Source organism: Cheilinus undulatus, linkage group 8 (assembly GCF_018320785.1).
Source record: "Cheilinus undulatus linkage group 8, ASM1832078v1, whole genome shotgun sequence".
NCBI classification, from domain to species: Eukaryota; Metazoa; Chordata; class Actinopteri; order Labriformes; family Labridae; genus Cheilinus; species Cheilinus undulatus.
Genome location: NC_054872.1, coordinates 10,697,005 through 10,719,930, shown reverse-complemented (window position 1 = coordinate 10,719,930; position 22,926 = coordinate 10,697,005). Strand labels below are relative to the sequence as shown.

Below are 22,926 nucleotides of genomic sequence, written 5' to 3'. Positions count from 1 at the left end.
ATCCATATCGTCCCTATGCCTATAATCATTTTCATAATTGTTAAATATGCTACAAATACCAACATCACGACTTCTCATTTTATTACAATCTCTGTGTCCAATATTATTATTAGAACATTCAGGGTGTAACCAAACATGGTTTTAACTGCTAATGTCACTCATATTGTTGCCATCATAACTGATAATGTAGCTATACAGAAAAAAATAAGATTGAGATGAATCTACAGCCTGCACAGCCATAAATTGTTTTATTTCACTCCAGTTCACGCTGGGTTGTCTTTTCCATCCCTCTCTTTCTGTATCTCCTACTTCCTTACGCCCCGACCCCAGGCTCGGCAGATGTCTGTTTAACATGAGTCTGATTGTGTTTGATGTTTCTAACTGGTAAAACAGGGGTTTCCTTGCCACTTAAATTTTGCTGGATTTTGCTTAGGGCTTAATTCATGGTGGGTTAATTTTGGGTCATCATGATAACATAATAAAGAGTACAGTATCCATCTGCGTTCATTGTAAAAAGTGATAAAATATTGGTTTATAGATTATATCATGACATTTGGTTGATCTTAAGAAATATTTTTCATCTGCTGTGGCACTTTCTATGGAGCTGAAAGGTGGAGTGATCAAAATCTGTTTGTACCATCAGTTAAGACACGTGGGCTTAAAATTAAAGTGTCTCTCTGTTGAGGTTTGGAAATTTGGTCCCCTAAAATTTATTGGATGTTTGCCAGATGTGTCATCATGGTATGGGAAGCTGTTGCCATGAATGAACTTCAAACAACTAAAGTGTTGCTCAGCACAGCTAATGCTGCTTTGACAAGAAGTAAAAAAAAAATGTTTTCCACAGAATGGTACTACACTTAGGGTTCAGAGGGGTCATCCCATTTGCCTCATTTTGTAGGTTTATTTTTTATGTGTACACTCTTTTGACAGTGTTCCTGCATAGTACTTTTATTAGGACACCATTCTGTTATCATTGCAGGTGTGCTGCTATTGTTGATGAGGCAGCACATTGCACAGAGTATCCTGGAGGGCAGGAGTATGAGATATTGACAGAAAGCAAATTTTTAAAAAATGATAAAACAATGGTGTAAGAAGCTTAATTTTTAACATGAGATGTAACTCCTTAAATAATTTATTTGCGGTAAGGATTTACCACCGGTCCATGTGGGTGATTATCTTAAAAAGAAAAAAAAATGGTCAGAAAATATACCTGGGGGGCCCAACAAAGTGCGTCTATGTATGGGATACACTGAAACCACCTTGAATCTGAATAGACCTCTCTCATTGAGCTTTAAAGAACATTTTCTCTCACCTCGAGGGTCCAGAGACCTCGCGGATGCTCCCCCCAACAGTGCACAGTCATCAGGGTCCAGTTTTTAAGGCCAGAAGTGGAGCCGTCGTTGGGCCGTTTGTCCAACAGCATCGATACAGTGCCGGCTGGAGACTTCAGGCTTATAGAGAGGTCACCACGACACACGCTGCTGATATTCACTCTCAGCTAATGATAGACAACAAAAAGAAGAGAAAGAGGAGATGGTTGGAAAGGAAAAATATTCAATAAGAGGGATAAATGTGATTCTTTTGGACTTCTTTTCAGGATCACCGAATGGATGTGAACCATGTTGATGTTTTCTGAAAATAACAGAAAAAAGGACAGTTTTTAAAACAATCTGATTATTAATTTGAAATGTTATCTCTGATTAGATAATTTGGTAATTCAAGTAATCATTAATGATTTGTTTTAAGGACTTTTTCAGTGTCGTTCTGCAGTTTTGACAGCTTTGGCCAAGGTGCTCTGTGAAGGTTCATATAAATCTGAATTCTACTGGTAAATATGATGCAATAGCCTTTTGCATTAATGTGTATATGGAGTTAAGGTGTCCTACGATAAGCATTAATTTCTGAGGTAATAGGTCAACATAGTATAGGCCATTTGGTACACTAGTATAAAGGGTAACATGCAGTGCTAACATCCGTTATCTCTTGCTTTGAATCAGAGCCCAGTTTGGGGAGAACAGGTGATCTGTCCATAGGCAACCAAAGATGGAGACATAAAAGTTGGAGAGAAGAACTAGTGACAAAGATGGCTCAGGGAAATATTAGCGAAATGATTAAAATAAATACATGGACCCCACAAAAACCCCCATCGCCATAACCCACCCCGCCATAAACACTCTCCATGTCCCTGTTCATCACAAGCAGCACATCTGGTGTGACAATGGCACATCGCAGAGAGAGCCGCCAAGCTGCAAAAAGACTGACAGCCCGCTCCTGTTTACAGCGTGTTACCACGGCAACACGTCCATCAATCACACCTCGCAGCGATGGCCTGACCCACGCTTTCTGCCAGGGAGCAGAGCCGCAAAGATGAAGCCTTTTCAATTTACATGCTGACACACTCCGGCTCTCTCTCCCTCTCACGCTTCTCGCCATTTCACAAGTACATAAACACACTCAACATAAACACGCACAGATGCACACTCGAGAAGAGATTATGATGCACAAAATCAACACGGACGTACACATTCACATACAGTACACAGCTTGCTGACACAGTTACACAAAACCCGTTTAGATGTATGTGCCTGTGCTTGAGGCGACACAGTTTTGTCCATTTTCTACAAATGACACAGCCAATACATTACACTTCACAGAATTATCCTTTTGATCTGCTCTGTTTTCAGATGGAATCTGTGACACAGAAACCTCAAAAACAATTTGTATGAAATGTTTAAGCATCTTTAGTCATGGATAGAAGTTTTTAGTGCATTCTCTTTTTCATTTAAATGCCAAAATTAACAGGAAACACGAGAAAAGTAGCTAATTTTCTGCAGAGCTACAATGTAAGCAATCAAGAAATATCCGTTCAACATTTAGAGTGAGTTTTTCAAACCTTGATTTGAAATACTCAGATTCAGCCATGAGTCTTGGGTCGCACAGCTCAACTGGATGTCTTTCGGTCAAATAGTTTGTCATGCTGTGAACAGGGGGATGCGATGGCTGACCACGGCTTATGGTTCGACATGCTGTTCTTGACTGGTTGGATTTTTGGTCCTACAACTCCAGACGCTCCCACAGTGAGAGCAGAATCCTCAACTTTGGGGTATTTTTTCCTTTATAAACTGTCAGACAGCATCTTAAATGCATCATGAATGCAAGAATGAATTTCTAGTGCTCCCACCCCGTTATAATAAAGGAAATAAACAAGCAGGAAATATAGCTATGCTGTTTGTGTGTGTAGGATAGAAAAAGACAGCGGGAGACAGAGCAAGGATATGCATGGATATGACTGCAACCTCAGTGTGTGGGACTTTTTTAAAGGAAACTCCATATATTTTTGTCCACCCTGACTTCACTCTTGTAGTGTGAGCACATAAATTATGCACGATAGCTGTATGACATAAGCAAATTAGTTGCACAGTGTGAGCTGACATTCAGCCATGACTGTCATAAAGTCGGCTTGAAATAGCAGTCTATGTCTGCTTTGTGATATTATCATTCATGAGCTTTACCTTGAAATTCCACATACTCAACAACACAACTTTCTGTGCACTGCACACTCAGCAGTAAAATACTTTCTTTCTAAACTCTTTGCAGTTCCACAGCATGTGGTGTGATGCCAGAAGTGCCACTCTACCTAACATCAAGACTTTTTTTCAGCTGAGTCTGCTGCCAGAATGCATCAATCCGTGTAGAACAACCAAAACAGGAACAGGAATGTGCATAGCATCTGGAATTTTTTTCAGATAGCAATGTATCAGCTACTGACTGTAAACAGGTCACCAGTCAGAAGGCCACAGAGGTAACAGCTGCCATTGATTAGAGAAGTTATTCTATGAGGTGGAGAAGCTCAAGATTTCTTTGAAACCACACATCCTTTCCATGAAACCTAAATCCTTTTATTTCCTAACGTATTCACCCATGGTAGAGGCAAATAATATTAAATTTAACAGCAAATACAGCAGGTAAAGTAATCTGTTGTTTAAATGCTACTCTCAATTTAGACTCATTCTTTGTTGGCTGATTTTTAGATTCCCGTGTGAACTCATCTCCAGCAGCTGAAGGCAAGGCTCCACTGTGCTAAACTTTATAAAAAAAATCCAGAGGGTGAGTGCACATGCTTTTGGTCAGAGCAATACTGCAGCATACTCAAAACACTTTGGACATAGAGTATGTGGAATTTACAGGTAACAGTTACTCGTCTCCTTTCACTCAGTGTACCTGTTTCACTTCATATTGCCAGTTTTTTACAATACTGATCAACTTTATATGACCAACTGTCATAAAAAAACAATACGTATGCTATGTTATTTTCTAGCTCTTGAAAGAAAAAAATCATTTATTTCTCAAACAGTCAAAATTATTCAAGACAAATTTTTAAGTATTTTTGTTGTCATATATGTTTATTTCTTGGTAATCCTCAATTTTCCCCAACATACAGTATGATTAGTAGGTGTACTAAAACAAATGTCTGACCTGAACATGTTCCAGGGAGTTGATCTCATTTGCTGTTCCATGGCAGGCCTCCGATTGGATGTTCACAGTGACTGCCTTTTTTGGATGAAGTGTTCTAACCAAGAAAACATAACAACATACAGAATGTCAGTCGGTGAGCAAACTCTTTGTGCATTGTAAGTGACACTCACAACCAGTGCTGGGGTAGCGCAGAGTTACCAAACAAAGGTATCCGATAGTGCACTCCTTGATAAGCCATGATATTTATGCCCCTGTAATGTTTTGCCTCTAAGAATGTCACAGAGGCATGGTAGAAGAAAAAGGTATCCCCTATCTGTGCTGGGTTCAGATGTGGTAACACAGGTGTTACAGAGGAGGAGAGCAAAATAAGCAGACCCACACAGCACTGTGTATGTACATGTCTAACTTGTGTGCATGTGGAGCGCCTGCTGTGCTCTGGTCATTCACGTTCCTGCACATCTCTAACACACTGTGAAGTGACAGACAGAGACACCAAATATCACATGGTTGGGTATCAATATGAATGTCTTAAAACATGAAAAAATGAAACAATGCCATTAGCATTCAAGCTAGTGGTGATACATGATCAGAAATTGATTTTAAAAAATGGTTAAGACATTCCATATCAGATCTACTGGTGCGGTTTAATCTTAAAAGTTGTTTCGGTTTTGATCTCATGGACAGCCATTGGAATGGCATGTCGATTTTTCTTATGACAATGCTGGTCTGGAAGGGTTTTAAACAAAATTTCACAATTAAGTTGACAACATATGTTGAAACCTAAGACAACAAGAAGATGGATAGTACAGGACACCGTTGAGAAAAAGAACAGGAAATTTCCATGAAGAAAACCCCAGAAAAGGTGAAAAAGAAGACCTCAGTCTCAACTACAACTCCTGGCTAGCTTAAAAGCTAACAACAACCGCCAGTAACTGCCATGGAACACTGCCCGATCAACAGGAGACTACTGAATGCTACCATTGAGGTAGCATGGTGGCAGCGTGTACCGACGCAGCAGCTCGGCGCTCCATCACTAACAGCAAAACAAAGCCCTATACTTATACCAGAACAGACATTCTGTAAATAAGAGATTGCTACTGCAAAGGAAGCATGCCCGCAGACTTGCATCTTTCCCGAGGGAGATTATCTGGAGAACGGGGCGCTCGGATACCGATAGGAGGAGGACGCAGAGGCAGCACGACACCTACAGCTGGGTGGGGAGATGAGTTTGTGCGAGAAGGCGGAAGCGGGGCAAACGAGCCGGGCTGCAGGCTAGGCTAAGTGCGGCCCCACACAAACCTGCCGTAATGAGCATCTTTCTCAAGGGGTGCCCGTTCCCTCGCCAGCGGGATGGACGACGTGGGGCTGTGGATTTCTAACCACCGCTTAGACGACTGTGTTTGCTGCTACAGAGGAGACTGACAAACAAAATGTCGTTGTGTTTTTACTAGTGCCTTTAATCGATTGAAAAATCAAGTTCATCACATCACTATGCTGTGATCAATCATGATTAATCATAACATTTTATTTTCATTCTCTTAATTCTATGTACAGCACTTTGAAAGTACTTTATAAAAAACATTATTAATATCTATAAATCATACCTATTAAATATTGCCATTGCATTTTTGTATCAGATAAAAGAAGTACAAGTATGGTGTTTGCATAAAGAAATATTCAACAAACTAGTTTTTAAACTTTAACATCTCAGGTTAGGCAGACAAACACATCAGGTACAAAAAACTTTATGCTGTAAAGTGAATAATTGGGTGTGCTGTTACCCCAAGGTCTCTACAGCTGCTGACTGATGTCCAGTCATATCCCGTCAGTATAATAAATGTAGCTTTGGCCAGCTGCTCCCTTGTCGTTGCCTTTCCGTTGCCATACAGATCATGGATTCTTGTGACAATAGTTCTCCTTGTAGGTGTTCTGTAGGACGGGTTTTCTGAGGTGAACTGGATGATGTCTTTAAGCCCCTTGTCGTCAACGATGTTAATGGTCTGCAGTCTCTGGCGTCCCAAAACCGATTGCATGAGTTAGCTTAGCTGTTGATGTTTTGTTGACAAATTCAGGTCTACTAGACTCCGCCAGTGTAGCTGGATGACCATGGCTTGATCCTGTGTTGTTGTTATCATCTTTGCTAACATAAACAAAGATGTGCTTTGCCCGAAGGTAGTAGACTTCAGACTCGTTGTGATAGGGTGGAAAGACAGTTCATCACTGCAGTATGTACACAGACATTTGTTTTTTTCTTAACTTGTATTCACCGGCGTTTCAAAAAGAAAATTGCCATCAAACAGATGGTCTGTCTCCTCATTCATCACTGCTGGTTGTGTCTGACCCGCCTTTCACCGCCTGTGATTAAATTTCATTATTAGTCTTTTAACCCGTTAAGGGTTCAAGATTAATCGCGAGCATTGACACATTAATGTTAACAGCCCAGGTTTTTACTATGCAATGACAATAAACTATCATCTAAAACTGTATCAGATCGGTGCATAAACACATGTACTCGCTACTTGCCGATATCAGCGCCCGCATTTACAGCAGTATTGGACGTATTTCTGGTTTATGTAATGGAATTGGAACGATACCCGACAGTGATGCTACCTGCATCCCCAAATATAAATACAGTACATGCACATAACATTGAAAAAGTAGTTCAAGACTAAAAGACTGAAGCTTTTATGCAATAGGAAACAATAATAACAGGTTTGAACATGTTTTATGGCTGTTTATTACAAAAAAAACAAACAGTGGTAGATACTTTATAGACAGAAAACAATAAACAAAGTGTGCATGTGTTTAGAGGTTAAGTGTATGGTAGTGTTAAGCACATAAATCAGCTTTAACCTGTTAGGATGGAGCAGGACTTCTTGTGCGCACGTCCTCTGTGGATCAACAGTGTTGAAGTTAGCGGCCTGCTGCACCATCAGTCCTGCATCCAACAATCCAAAGCCAAACCTGCAATGAGAAGGAAACATGAGCTCCATTATGTATGTTTTTGTGTACATGTATTTGCTTTCACACATGTAAAGTGGGAGCTTTCACGTGGGTGGTTGAATGTGCTGCAGGAGCAGAATAAGTGCTAACGGCTCCGACACGAGGAGGCAACAAGTCACTGACGGAGATGATGTTGTCCTCTGACACAATCGCTCCTCGCTCCGTCCGGGCTGAGGGCTGCTGTTTGTACTGCCTGTAATTGCCCGGAGGAGTGATTCTGAACAATGTGCCATCTCACGGACTGTAATCAAGCCTCATTATTCATTCTTTACCACCCCAATCTGGGTGCTGGAGACACAATAGCCGACCCTTAAGCAGTGGCGCTGCCTGGTGACTGTATGACCACTGTCTGTCGTACTCGCCTCACCACTTTACTGCTCTGCCGTCTCTTTACATCTCTTTTGAATCATCCCCTCTCATGTTTCCTCTTCGCCCTCTCTTTTTCACAAAGCAGCCTGTTATTCAGTGTTTTTCCTCTCTAAATTCTCCTTCACTCTCCTCCATCAATCCTGAATTTCTTGCATCAGAACTCTCCTCCAACACTTCAGTGATTTTGAAATCGCAGTCCTCATGAGTCTCTCCTTAATTCCACTTTAAATCTTTCATTTTCATGCACTCTCTATCTCTTTCAGTTCTCTCTTGTTAAAATCACAGTCCTCAGAGTGAGTTACAAGTCCGTAACAACCTTCGTTCTGCCTGGCCCCTCCTCTTGGAACTCAGAGGGGGTGACAAAGAGCTAATTTCTGCCATTATTACCATACAGACCTTATGCCGTTAATCAGCAATAAGTGAAATTCATTATCCTGATGACGGGGTCTCTCGGAGCAGCAGAGGGAGAGACAAAGACAGGAGAAAGGAGAGAGCTGATCAATAACTCAATCAGCTGCCCTGCATGGGGCTCCATCTCCTCTGTCTCAGACTGTCAGTGTGTCTGAGGAGGAGAGGCAGGAGCTGCAGCCCACACCGTCCTCGTCCTAACAGCACGCCGCGCGATCAATGGACACAATCTAATCAGCCGCTATCACCACCAATGACTTTTAGCATGTAAGTCCCAGCATAATAGCATTACGACGGGTTTGTGGGTCTGAGGTGTGCTGCTGAAGTTCAAGGTCATTCTCCTCGTTTGGGAAGATGTGGAAAGTTGGAGCAAAACTTTGCTTTAATGAAGACTGGACTCATGGCTTAACAGATTATTCTATCTACAAGAGCCAAATATGCTTAGACGACTAGGTGGGGGGTTAAAGTGTCTGATTCAGTGATCAATGCATGTTAGAAGTCACTAAAATGAACTGATTATAAAGACCTGCAATCCTGAATGCTCCATGTTACATACTTAAGGATGCATTTACCTTATTCTATGAGGTTGTGACTAAAAGTTTACTCTGTTGTAGATTAAAAAAGACACCAACAACCTGAAAACTACCTTTTGAAAACCTTTCTGGACACTTAAGAGAACTTTTTGGGCATGCAAAATCAGTTGCTTCTTTAAACCGCTTCTTAATACTCATTTTTATCTCTTACTCTTCTTTCTTTTCTCTTTTACCCTGCCTTGTTTTTCTTTATTTCTCTTTTAATTGCATTTATTTCTTGTTAATCTTAAATTATCACCATGCCCTTTCTAACCAGTATTACTATTAAAAAGCAGGATAATACTCTTGGTTAGGGAAACCTGTTGAAATAAGCGTAGGCTGTAAGGATTCTTGAGTGATCAACCTGTGAGCCCAGATGTTAGAGAACTGGACTAGTGAGTTTATTCAATCACGGTGGGTCAGATCAAATCAGAGAGGGGTCTTCGGGTCCTCCCCCAAGAATTCAGAACATCCAACATTGAATTCCCTGAAATAGTGAGAATATTTATGCAACAATTTGCAGAGGAAGATGACTAAAATAGTATAAGGTTGGCTGGAAAACAACAACAAGGACATGTCTTAGTACCTTGGTTCCCAACCTGGGGTCTGGGACCCCCTTGGAGGGATGCCAGAGATTTCAGAGGGGGTGTGAGGGTCTGTTTGCTCTAAGGTTGTGAGAATTAGGTTCACTCAAACTATCTCAAATCATTACAAAACACATATGAATGGTTCATACAAGGCTTTTTGGTAATCACACTTGTGCTCTGTGCTATTTTGTTCAGCTTTGAACGATTAAAACAATTTAAGTTGATGTGTATTTTTGACAGCAATGTCACTGTTTCTCATGTATGCCATGGGGGGGGCACAGTTTTTCTTAGATGATGTGGAGGGGGCTCAATGGAAAACAGGTTGGGAACCACTGTCGTAGTACACATCTCACTTATAAAACTCAGACTTTTTAGGACTTTTATGATTCTTAATATCAAATGTGCAATCGAATACTCCTTAAGAACTGTCAAGGATCTGCAGGAACCCTGTTTATAGAGTAGGCCCTGTCTCTAATCTTGGTTGTTTAGACCAGAGGTTCCCAAACTTTTCAGCCCATAACTCCTACAATAACAGCATCAGAGACCAAGGACCCCCACCTTCCCTGTAGGTGGTTAAAGCGTAGGATGTTGCTTAAAGCATTATGTACAAATGAACATTTTGTGTAGTTTTTGTGCATTTAACTTATAAATAGGCAAACATGGTTTTTAGTCAATATTTGCAAATCTAAGTTTGGCAGCCTCAGAGCAGACAAAGCCTTGTGCCCTCCTAAGATCTTTGGTGCCCCCCCAGGGCATCCCGGACCCCAGGTTGGGAACCAGTAGTTTAGACCACACTGGTGTAGCAGTGTAGTGTTTATTTGGTTTGCAAAATTTCTATGAGTCAGGATCACTCAATATTAACTCGACACCCCAGATCAACAGTTTCATATTTCTATTGCATGAATGTATTTCACATTCATTTGGGAAAGCTCCCATTGAAAGTGTTTGGTAGGGACAGGGCTTTTCAAAGAATTTTTGGAAGGTAATTGGAGGAATCACCTGATTGGGCCAATCAGTATGACAAGACAAAATGACGTATGCATGCACTTCTCTTGAGCTGACAGGCTACCGCTCCTGTAGATTGTTAATGGCAGAGCTTCACTGTGATTGAAATAATGCCAAGACTGGTCAGATGATGTGCAAAGACATGCTCTTGTTTTTAAAAGAAATATGGTCCAGTTCTGATTAAACTGCCATTTTCCCATAGCTACATACTACAAGCTAACAGCTACTGCAGCTGCAGCCATTGGATACACCAGCAAACCCCACCTGTAAACCCATGCTGAAGCAGACCGGGAGAAGAGCGAAAACATCTTTTCTGTCACAAAAAGCTTTCAGTGTTGCTCTCTGCCCTTGTTTTACTAAAGTAATGATGTCCAGTTCTAAAAAAAAAAAGAAAACTGTGGCTACATCCAAGCTAATTTTTCCACTAGCAGGTATTGTATACAACCACTCACACAACAACTAACCCTTTCCCCCATAACAATCACAAACTCATGCCAGAGTAGGTTGGCAGAAGAGCGAAAACATCTTTTCCTTGATGAAATGCTTTCAGTGTTGTTTTTATTATTTCATGCAGAAATGTGGTCAAGTTCTGGTAGAACTGATGCTACACTTGAGCTAATCACTGCACTGGAGGCAGCCATTGCAAACAAGCTCAAGAAAAACTAAACCTCGCCCAACGTTCCTGCCTCGTTCTCTTCAAATGACCCTGATTGGTCTGAGCAGTGTTTAGTTCAGCACAAATGTTACGGATTGGAGCATTTCATGATGGATTTGCCTGATGACAGAGATGGAGTCTGGCAAATCTATCTGCTTTGGGAGGTTCATTCAACATATCTTTCAGCACTGATTTGATTCCTAAATCAAGAAGAATTACTTTAAATTGTCAATGAGGAATTAAAATTTTGTTTAGGAAAGTGAAATAATTCTAAACAAGTGGTTCAAAAGTGTAATTAATCACTATAACTGTCAAAATCAGCTGTTGATCACAATTAAAAAAGTAAAATCTTTTAAAGGCCTCACCGTAATTCATGTTACATTCTTTAATTCTACAATTAGAGATCGTTTTTTTGTTTTATAAGAGAATCAAACACAAATAGAAATTTAATGTGAACACCCATCAGTCACTACATATTTTAGATTTTGATTAGTCTACAAAGCATGAGTAGGGCTAGTAAAAAAATATTTCACCATGGGAGAGAGGCAATTGATATCTTGACTGCTCATAAAACAGAAACTGTTGGTGACCCGGGCTGCCACCCTGCTCCCTTTTAGTGATTAAATATACCCTCCCCACCCCGTACCCCTTAGCCTGAGCTGTGCACCTATTAAATCCTACAGCTCACACGGATCGATCAGGCCTGCCCCGGCTCCATGGCCATAAACCCACACAGACATATATCTGATAGAGAAAGCTGCAGGAAACAGGTTTACCCACGATAGAACATGATGAAAATGGCAGATTTTATGTCCCCTGCCATGTCAATGAAACACCACTACAGAGCTGAGATGCTTTTTGAGAAGACTTGCCGGCCTTTTCAACCATCACACCATCAAAAGCAGGAGACCAAAAGACTTTGCTGCATTCACTGAGAAAGCCTTGTGATGCATTTGAGTATAAATTTGTGTAGGACGGGATTTGTTTGTGAGTTAATGAGAGAATGTTTAAAATGTATGTGTGATTTTTGGACTTATAGCAAAAATGTGGAATAAATGTAAAATACATCAAACCATTAGTCAGAAAACACAGTCATCAAATTTTCAACTTGTTCTTTCTCCACCTCCTGCGTGGTCGGAGGGAGGTTGAGCCAAGCCGACTACAGAGTGACAGCCGATCTTCTGTCCACGCAGCACGAAGCATGTTAAACCCCGACCCCCCGCCTCTGCACATATCGAATCTTGCTTTTGCATTTTCTCCATCTACTTTCACTCCTTGATAGCAAATGCCCTTGCAAAGCCTCCTTTTTTTGTCCATTAGGACGAAGGCCACCTCCCCCCTACCTCTCCAAGGGGCCTCTTTGTAACTGTCGAGGAACCCTTTTCACTTTTTGTTCTGCGGGCCTTCCCAGGTCCTTTCTCTGTTGATATTCACACCATCTGCCAGCAGCAGCAGAAAGTGCACACAAACTCAACTTGCACCGAGACGTCAGGCTCTCCAGGGTCGAGATCTCCGCTCATCTTTGCACACCGCATTAAAGACACAGTTTTAACAACTGGTATGCTGCAACCAAAACACATTTTTGCAGCTTTCCAGGGACCTAGCTACTGCGCTCTCACCCCTTGTTTGCAATGGTACGTCCTGCTAAGTCCCCCCCAATAGAAGTGGCTGTAAAGAATCACTCAAGCCGCACTAAGCAGCTGCCTGTGAGTTAGGTCATTTTCCCAGGAGCCACAGAGTGGGCATTGGCAGGACCTCAAAAAGAGGGGACACCATCTGTTCAGCGCCTGAAAAGGTTGGTGACACCTTCTGTGGTACCAACAACTTCTAATTAAGTGGCAAGGAATGCAGTAGTAGCTCCAGCGCATGATTGGTGGGCTTGCCTTAGTAATCCTAACAACAACACAGCAGAGCCCCGGTCAGTTTCACACCCAGACAACACATCTGGCCGTGAACTAATGATAAAATGACTGAGATACAATAAACACTTGACGAAGGTGACACAAACACAGCCCACAAACACTATGTTTACTATGATTTTGTGTCATATTTTGCATAGCACTTAATTAAATGTTTATCAGCAGCTTAAAGAACCACATTATCCCTTTGGTCAACCCCAGTGTGGTTTGTTTCTGTTATATCTTGAAGCTCTAATTTCATTAACACTAGGATTTAAATGAAAAGAACAAATAGACTCCGCATTCTTGTGATTTCATCGAGCTTACAGCCAAATCTTCTGCTCAGAAATGTTACTAATTAGGCTTATTAAGTAATTAAGAGGAGGTCTTAATTATATCTGCGCCACTGGGACCCACATGGCTGTAACCATGAAATGCTGTGCCGCCTGCTCAGCTTTGTATGTTGGATGTTATACAATTTTATCAATCTGACTGTTCTGAATGTGTGTTTTTAGAGAGGAAAAAAAATGTTTTTCAGGCTGTATTTGGCAAATATCTGTCTGGTTTGAAATTACATAGAGAGAAAAATTCAGCTGCCTTCAACAGCACAGCCTTAAAATGTCAAATGAATTACCAAGCAAAGAGTTAAAAGTTTAATGAAATATATTGCAGGGTGGAAAATGAGGGGTCTGGCACAGGCATGGACTTAGTCTCAGGAGAATGGGCACCAAACAGCACTCTCGGTCTCCGCAGCCATCAGTCAAAGTAGCAGCCACCCGTCCCCGTCTCTTACACAAGGAGACTTCTCTGGAAGCAGCAATGATCTATACCTCATGACCTCACTCTCAGTGTCCAACATATTTTGATTTGTAGCTCGAGTGTTATTCAAACACAAATTCAAAGGAGGATGAAATTCAGCAGAGAGCTTTTGTTGGACGCACACCAAGGTACGGTCCTTTTAGATGTCTCTGCCCTTGTGGGGAAAGAGAGAGAGAGCAAAAGAGGAGGGGGACTGGGTAAGTACTGCGCTTCAAGCTTGGCATAAAAATCTCTGCCAGGTCCGGACTACTTTTCCTCTCACTCTGGACAAAGCAAACACTGAAGCAGGAGCCTTTGTTTACCTCTTCAAAGGGACACACTTTTGATGCTATGTCAACGAATGTGATAAAGCGAACTGAAATATCAGGATCAAAACAAGGAATGTTTCATGAAGGATGTGACATCTGCTATATGATTTCAACATGGGGGGCCACAAAGAGTTCAAAAGTTTTGTGTCCTCACATGCAGTACAGGTGCACCTCAAATGAGAATATCATCAAAAGTTGATTTATTATTGTTATTAAATTCAAAACCTGAAAGTCATATATTACGTAGATTCACTTCACACAGACTGATACATTTTAAGTGTTCATGTCTTAATTTTGATGATTATGGATTACAGCTAATGACACTCAAAACTCAGTGTGCTACACTGCCTGGCCAAAAAAAAAAGTCACCACCAACAAAAAGGTCACACACTCTAATATTTCGTTGGACCGCCTTTAGCTTTGATTACAGCACGCATTTGCTGTGGCATTGTTTCGATAAGCTTCTGAATATCAATACAAGATCTTGTATTGATGATAGGAGAGTCTGACCACTGTGCAAAGCCTTCTCCAGCACATCCCAAAGATTCTCAATGGGGTTAAGGTCTGGACTCTGTGGTGGCCAATCCATGTGTGAAAATGATGTTTCATGCTCCGATGAATCCTGGCATTGTCGTCTTGGAATATGCCCGTGCCATTAGGGAAGAAAAAATCCATTGATGGAATAACCTGGTCGTTCAGTATATTCAGGTAGTCAGCTGACCTCATTCTTTGGGCACATAATGTTGCTGAACCTAGACCTGACCAACTGCAGCAACCCCAGATCATAGCACTGCCCCCACAGGCTTGTACAGTAGGCACTAGGCGTGATGGGTGCATCACTTCACCTGCCTCTCTTCTTACCCTGATGTGCCCATCACTCTGGAACAGGGTCAATCTGGACTCATCAGGCCACATGACCTTCTTCCATTCCTCCAGAGTCCAATCTTTATGCTCCTAGCAAACTGAAGCCTTTTTGCATGCCAATGATTTGACCCCTTTTAAACAGACTAACATCTTTTCCACAACCACAGGATGTGTCTTTTGACATGGTTGTTTAAGAACATCAGCATCAGCTGGGGTTAAATAACTTGTTGCCAGCTGAAAGATAATCACCCATGCAGTAATTATCCAATAGGAGGCTCATACCTATTTGTTTAGTTAAATCCAGGTGGCGACTTTTTTTTTGGCCAGGCAGTGTATGTACAGCACTCAGTACTGCAGCAATGTGGTGTGGCATGGAGGCGATCAGTCTGTGGCACTGCTGAGGTGCTATGAAGCCCAAGATGCTCTGCTGATGGCCTTCAGCTCTTCTGAGCTGTTGGATCTCTTATCGTCCTCCTCATAATACCCCAGAGATTCTCTATGGGGTTTAGGTAAGGTGAGTTTGCTGGCCAATCAAGGGCAGGGATACCATGGTCCTTGAACCAGGTATTGGTTCTTTTGGTAGTGTGACAGGTGCCAAGTCCTGCTGGAAAATGAATTCAGCATCTCCATAAAGCTTGTTAGCAGAGGGAAGCATGAAGTGCTCTAAAACTTCCTGATAGACGGCTGGACTGACCTTGGACCTGATAAAACACAGAGGACCAACACCACATGGCTCCCCAGTAATTAATAATACTTTTAAGGCAGTAAGTCCAGTATTAACTAATGCTTTACTGATGTTTTACACATGACATAAGTGTGTAGTTATTATAAAGTGTTCTGCTCGTTCTTTTACTGGAGGTTAGTTTGATCTTTTCCGATCTGTTTCATGCAATGGGGGAATTTAAATGCAAAGAGTGCAAGATTCATTTTATTTCTTGTTTTGAATAGAGAGCCTTGTTCAATAAAAACAGCTCCTCGTTAGGCGTTTTTACCAAACAGAAACCTTCATTCTGTTTTCATTCATAAATTTCTCATAATAAGGGAGAATTGCACCTAAAAGTGCACTTCCATGTTCACACTTGAAGAAGTCCTAGTGCTCTAGCATCACTTCTAGCTAATATTTGCATAAGTGCACTTTTAAGTGCATTTCTCCCTCATTATGTGAAATATATGAATGAAAATAAAATGTCAGTTTACTGTCAGGTAAAAACACCTTATAAGCAGGGCTGGAAAGTAACTAATTACATTTACTTAAATTACTGTAATTGATCATTTTTTTTTGTGTACTTGTATGCTTTTGAGCAGTTTTTAAAAGCACTACTTTTACTATACTTAAGTATATTTCCAGGGAGTGTATTTTATTATATTCTAAAAAGCATCAAGTACTGAGTAAAAAGCAAAACAATAAAAGCAACAATAAGGAGGTCCAAGCTTTCTGCCAACAACATGAAAACGACCAGTCGTTTGGCTTTCACAACACATGACAGTCAGAAAATCCACAGAAGAGAATGATTCCACATTTCTTTCCAAAGCAGCTGTTGCATTGTACTTTAGGTTAGGTCAAACATTATAAATAACCTGTTTGGAGGTACATATTTTCTTCTTGTTGTTGTACATTAAGGACAAGTTATATTTCACTTTAAAGGCCATTTGGGTATCAGAAGTAGCTACTCAGTACTTTGAGTAAATTTTAAAAAACTTACTTTTTACTTTTACTTGAGCAGATTTATAAACTAGTACTTTTACTTCTACTTAAGCAAATTTTAACCACAGTAACTGTACTTTTACTTAAGTAAAATAGTCCAGTGCTTTTTGCAGCTCTGCTTATAAGGTGCCTTTTAACTGAACAGTCCTCGACTCCAAACAACTTACCATGGAGCTAAGCCACGCTGAGCCGTGCTGGTTTTAATATGCTGAGCGTGGGAGGTTCCATGCTAGGAAGAGACATATTATTATAGAGACTCTGGGCGATTGAACTCGCAGCCTATGGCAGCCACCAAGGCAAGACATGTCCGCTTACAATCAGAAAATAAAAGATGATCTGTTTTTGACACCTGAAGGAAATATCTGAGATACAAAGACCTCATATAGAAAACATGTGTAATCTAGGAATGGTAACTTTTGAATTATTATCGCTATTTCAGTGAAAAAAAACTTCTACTTTTGTATCTTAATCACTGACTGGCCTTCAGTGAGCAGTGTTTCCCAAGCATTTTTCCTTGGAGCCCCCCTACATGTATCTAAGAAAAGCGGACCTGGCATCCCGCACCCCAGGTTGGGAACCAATGGTGTAAAGCATATTTCTGCCTCAAGTTTTAAAGTTTGATTTAAAATGGATTTTAACCTTTACTTTGATTAGGATATCCATTTACAGAGTCGAATAAGACAACTGTAGATGGGAGCTGGTGTTTTATAGGGTGGATGAGGTTCCATGTACTTGTTATCGACACAGTTTGGACCAAAATCTACTAAAAGCAGAACCAGAATACTTGACGTGCTGAAAATCACAACCCCTGTATTCACAAAAGAGAGGTTACCAGGCCCCAAACGTAACAGGTTTAACTTAAATATAATGAATATTGTTGCCTATCAAGCATTTCCTTGAATGGTAAAAGTATGAATTATAGCAGCAAATGCTGATTTGGACAAGGGACTGAGTCTAAGCTCTGCAAGCTTAACAGGAGATTTTCGCTGCATGCAAGTCACTGTCAGCTAACCTTATGCCATAATCTAATTCAGAACAAGAAAAAAAGCCGAGGAAGATGGTGTAGTGGAAGTTTATTTTGAAATATCTGTTTTTTACCCCCCCCCCCCAGTAAAATATCAAAATTGCTACTTGTACATGAATTATGCATAAGGGAGATTTAGAAGAGCGTTGGGTCCCTACAAACCTCCACCCGTCTTGTAGCACAGCAGGGTGGAGCATGAGGGTAGGGGTTCGGATGGAGGGGTGTACAGGCACCCCTCTGTTCGCCTGCTGCACCCCCCTGCAGGGAGACACGGCACCCCCTGCAGGAGGTGCAGCGCTCTGCTTCCCCTGTCCCTCAGGGCGAGACGGTGTATGTCACACACAAACAGACACAAACACACTCTCGCCTCATTCAGCCCGGTTTGTCTGCTGACCCATCAATCAAAAGAGAATACAAACACTCACACACTTAACATTCTCAATCTGTGTGTGGAGTCACAATCTTTCAGGCTTGAAAAGAGCAAAAATACTTTCAGATGAGACACATTTTACTCCAGAGAAAGTTGTGAGAGGAAGTTAATGAGGGATAGGAGGAAGATGACGACTGTTTATATGCATTTAAAAACTTTTATCCAATCATAATTCAAGTTCAAGGGTCAATAGTTCACCAGTAGCCTTTACCCTGTAAACACAAAAACGCTCATACATCCACTCCCTTTGGTTACTGATGATACACCTGTCAAGCCTTCACAACTGCCATAGTGAAAATAGGGTCTTCCACTGTATAATAGGGTGACCACATTTTCAACCCTCCTAATAAATGAAATAAAAACTCTCTCCAATAAGCAACCAAACTTTTTTTTAAAATGTGATTAAATAATACCAACAAACCATGCAAAAGGATATTCATTTACCAAGAAGATGACCTGCTCCCTTACATTTTCTCCGTGCCTATCAGCTTTTTAAAATTAATATGTTACAAAAACAAAGCAGGGCTAGAAATACATCCAAATTTCCCAAAAAGTTGGGACACCGTGTAAAATGTAAATAAAACCAGAATGCAATGACCTGTGAATCCCATAAACCCATATTTTACTGACAATAAACAACATATCAGATGTTGAAACTGAGACATTTTACCATTTCTTAAAAAAGTATTTGCGTTTTTTGCATTTGATTGCAGCAGCACATCTCAAAAAGTAAAGACAGGGCCATGTGCTCCATGGTGTAGCATCCCCTCTTCCTTTACCAACAGTTTGTAAATGTCTGGGAAGTAAGGAGACCAGTAGCGTCGGAGAGGAATGCTGTCCCATTCTTGTCTGATGTAGGATATTTAATTTACAGCATTGATAGTGCCTGTCCAAAAGTGTAGCCTGTCCACGCCATAGACACTGAGGCAACCCCATACCATCAGACATGCGGGATTTTGAACTGAGTACTGATAAACAAGCTAGATGGTCTCCTCTTCTTTTTAGTCTGCAGGGCACAATGCCCCAATTTTCCAAAAAGAATTTTTAAAATTTTGATTCATCTGACCTAGCTCTGGCCCAGAGAAGATCATGTTCATGTAGACTTTTCCAGCCTTTTGTTGCCCCGTCCCTACTTTTTTGAGATGTTTCGCTGCAATCCAGCAACATTTTGTTTTGTTTTTTTGTGCCACAATCATTGCATTGTTTAGGTATTTCCATGGGCTAAAGAGATGGAAAAAACAGAACAGATTTGCATATTAACTATATCACCCTACTGTACTGTATAAGCAAGGGAAAAAAGGTTTTAGAATAAAAGTGTTCAAAAATATCAGAGAAGTGGACTGAAACATCCACAATGTGCTTGTGAAAGCTACAGAATATGTTGATGTCATGTTGTGAGCCCAGTTTATGCTAGCTGGTATTCACCTGAAAGACTGCAGACAGTTTAGCAGCATAAACAGGAAGCAGCAGCTGCAAGCTTAATTCAGCTATAGGAGGACCAACAGACTAAAGAACAGCACCAAACTTCTCACAATAAACGCTTTTCTCTCCCTACCACCGCTCCAAATAAACCAAGCTGGTCGGATTTTACAGTTTGACATTAAAACTAACTTCATTTGAGTTCACCAGCTTACAACAAATTGGACAATTGGACTCAAGTTTAGTTTGAAATGCAGAGTTTTAACATGTTGTCTAACACTATCTGACTGCTGCTCAGCTATTAGTTGTAATGGTCTGTTGGTGTTTTCTGTGGAGGATGTTATTTGGCTAATGTGCTAACAAGCTAAATAAGAACTAACTTGAAACTAAATGTTGTTTACATGTTTAATGCTGGTATGGATAGTGCAACTGATTATATGTGTGTAAAGAATAGCTGATCACACTTTTCATTATGTTAGTTTAAACCAGTGTTACTCAACCCTGCCCACAAATTGTTAAAAAAAAATAATAAAAGATTTGAAAGAGACAAAATCTAAGTGGTGAAAAGGGGTTAACGTGGCAATAAAAATAAAATCAAGGTGGCAGAAATGGTCAGAAAGTGGACAGAAGTGGCAAAAATGGGTGAAAAGGAGCACAACAGGCCTAAAATGGCAAAACTTGGGTACAAATAGCAAAAGTGAGAAAAAGTGGTGAGAAAGTGGCAAAAATGGGTGAAAAGTGAAAAAAAAATACAGCTGGCATTAATGGTCAACATGCAGCAAAAAAAGTGGTAAAAAATGAGTGAAAAGCAGCTACAACAGGCAAAATCAGTTAAGATTGGCAAAATGGGAAAAAAGTGGCATTCGATGGCAAAAGGCAGCTTCAATGGGTGAAAAGTGGCAAAAAAAATGGTAAAAAGATTCCAAAAAAATAAAAGTGACAAACCTGGGCAAAAAGAGACAAAAAGAGGTGGCCAAAATGGGCTAAAAGAAGTAAAAATGGATTGAGTGGCAACAACGGAAAAAGGGTCAAAAAACTGCAAATAAGGGCAGTGGAAATATACAGACAAAAATAAAGATTGACAATTAAGTTTGACAATAAAAGCTTACTGTATAAGTGTGGGAAAAACTGATTAAAGTGACTTGCAATTTATCATTTTTGTGGTCAAATGTTCCCTTTTTGAAGGTTTTCAGGGGGAAAAATATTTCAAATTTAGACATAAAGGAGCCACAAACCATCACAAAAGAGCCACATGTGGCTCCAGTATCAATGGTATAAACTTGCATCCAGATTATTTTTCCATACAGTTTTATTCATATCCATCCTGTAAGCACATAAAAGCTTCAGCTAAAAGCTTGACAAGCCTCGTGCTGCATGATTATGCTCATGGGAAAGGACCGTGGCCGTTTTAGGGCAGGGCTTAACAATGGGTCAATTAGCCAGCAATTACACATACATACTACGGACATATTCTCTTTTCATACAATAAGACTGCATAGCTCCTCAGACATTAGCTGAGAGTTGGATTGTTAGTCTGTGGATGAGCTATCGCTGTAATTTCCCTGCACACACACTCAGACACACACACAGACACTCACTTTCTCTCTGTCTTCTAAAACACATGTATATAGACCACAGGCTCAGTTGCAGAGTAATTGGATCTCAATGAAAAAACAGGAGGCCTGGATAATTAATTAATCTATCTGGCTGGGGCAGAGACACAAGGCCAGTTTTACAACCCCACCAGGGAGGCTGAGGGAGAGAGGATGAGAGAGGGAGAGGGGGGCGAGAGAGAGAGAGGGAGCCGCTGCACTCGGACGATCTATGGCCTTACATGAAATGGAAATGGTTTGCCAGAACGCATTAGGTGTGTACACACTTACATTCCACACACAAGCACATATTCCATATCCAGTAAATCTGAGCAGCCTCACAAAAACCCACAGACTCTCTTTTCACACTCACAAACACTAATACAAATATAAAGACTAAAATACATAATGCACACAAACTCACAACTACATATTCATCTGGATTCATAAAGCTGTCAGAGTTGTGAGGTTATTGATCCCACGTCAATTCACAGACAGACCAAATGGGAACAAATCAGACTGATCTGGACATATTTTCCAAACAAGATTGCAACGCTTTATTTACAGTGATAAACATGGGAGAAGAGGAGATTCAAATCTGATACAGCTCTATAAAAGATGTTAGAACTGCCTTACTTGAGATCAAGTTTTGTTTTCAGAAGATGTTAACTCTTGTCAAACTTTTCAATTGGTACTCTTCATTTTTTGGAAAAATGACTTGGTTTTGAACAACAGCATAACTTCTATGATAAGTGTTGGGATTTCTGGTCAAAGCCCATCAAGAACAATCTGTGGCATGCACAGGATGCCTAGTCCAGTTTAAGCTGCACTGAATCATGCTCTAACCCTGTAAAGCAGATGGATAGGCCAGATTTCACGTCTATCATCAGGCAGATCCATCCTCCAAAGCTCCCATCTGAATCAATTGTGCCAGGTCGGAGGATGTATCCGACCAATCAGCATCATTTGAGGAGAAAAAGGTGGTAGCTATGGGCTGGGTTTAGCTGTACTGAAGGCTGGTAGCAATGGCCGCAGCCAGTGTAGTGATATAGTATCCACCTTATACCTGTGAAGTCTACTGTAGCTATGAATGTGGGTGGAATTTCCAGTGAAGTAGAAAAAAACATGTTTCGCCAAATGGCTTACTTAAGTGAACTAGGGCCAATAGCTTTTTTTTTTTTTAAAGAACTAAAGCCTCAATTTAGTAAGACCTCCACTAAAAGATGTTACTCTACCAGTGCAACAACCAGCATAGCGTTCCTCATGTCTTCTCCACACTTTGACCCTACAATCCAACTGTTGTAAGCAGAATCTGGGCTCATCGCTGATCACAACGTCCCTCCACATGTTCAGGTACCAGCATAAACAGGCCTGGATAGTCGCAGCGGGCCTCCTGGCAGCTCTATGAGACTAGAGATTGGCTCCATGCAGTCTATTCCAGAGTTGTTGGCCATATTGTCCTGCAAACCTTGACTGCAGATCTGCAGAAGACAGCCTACAGTGTTAGCAATACTGACCCCTGTGTTATCTAACTTGGCCTTCAGTTTGAAGATGGTGCTAGGGTTCATTCAGAATATTGCCACAACTTGGTTTTGTGGAACACCAGCTTGAAGTTGCCCTACTGCATGGGCCCTGTCCAGATCAGTCAAATGTAGCTTGCTAATTCTTGGAGCAAACACCCACCGTAACAAGGCCCATGCTCACAGGAGTATTAGAGGCTTAAAATAAGAGCCAATAGCAACAGCAAAATAAGCTGTTTGGCATTGGCAGAGAAGATATTAGAATTTTTCAG

At 40.9% G+C, this 22,926-nt stretch overlaps 1 protein-coding gene across 1 annotated transcript in view; it reads right to left on the bottom strand.

Moving 5' to 3' along the window:
- LOC121513486 (proprotein convertase subtilisin/kexin type 4-like) overlaps positions 1 to 22,926 on the bottom strand; it is a 152,926-nt gene that overhangs the window by 51,880 nt on the left and 78,120 nt on the right. The window contains exons 10-12 of the mRNA XM_041793273.1: positions 7,330 to 7,440; positions 4,477 to 4,570; positions 1,313 to 1,498 (exon numbers count right to left, since the gene is read on the bottom strand). Of these exons, the coding sequence (XP_041649207.1) occupies positions 1,313 to 1,498; positions 4,477 to 4,570; positions 7,330 to 7,440 (391 nt within the window). The remainder of the gene's footprint in view (positions 1 to 1,312; positions 1,499 to 4,476; positions 4,571 to 7,329; positions 7,441 to 22,926) is intronic.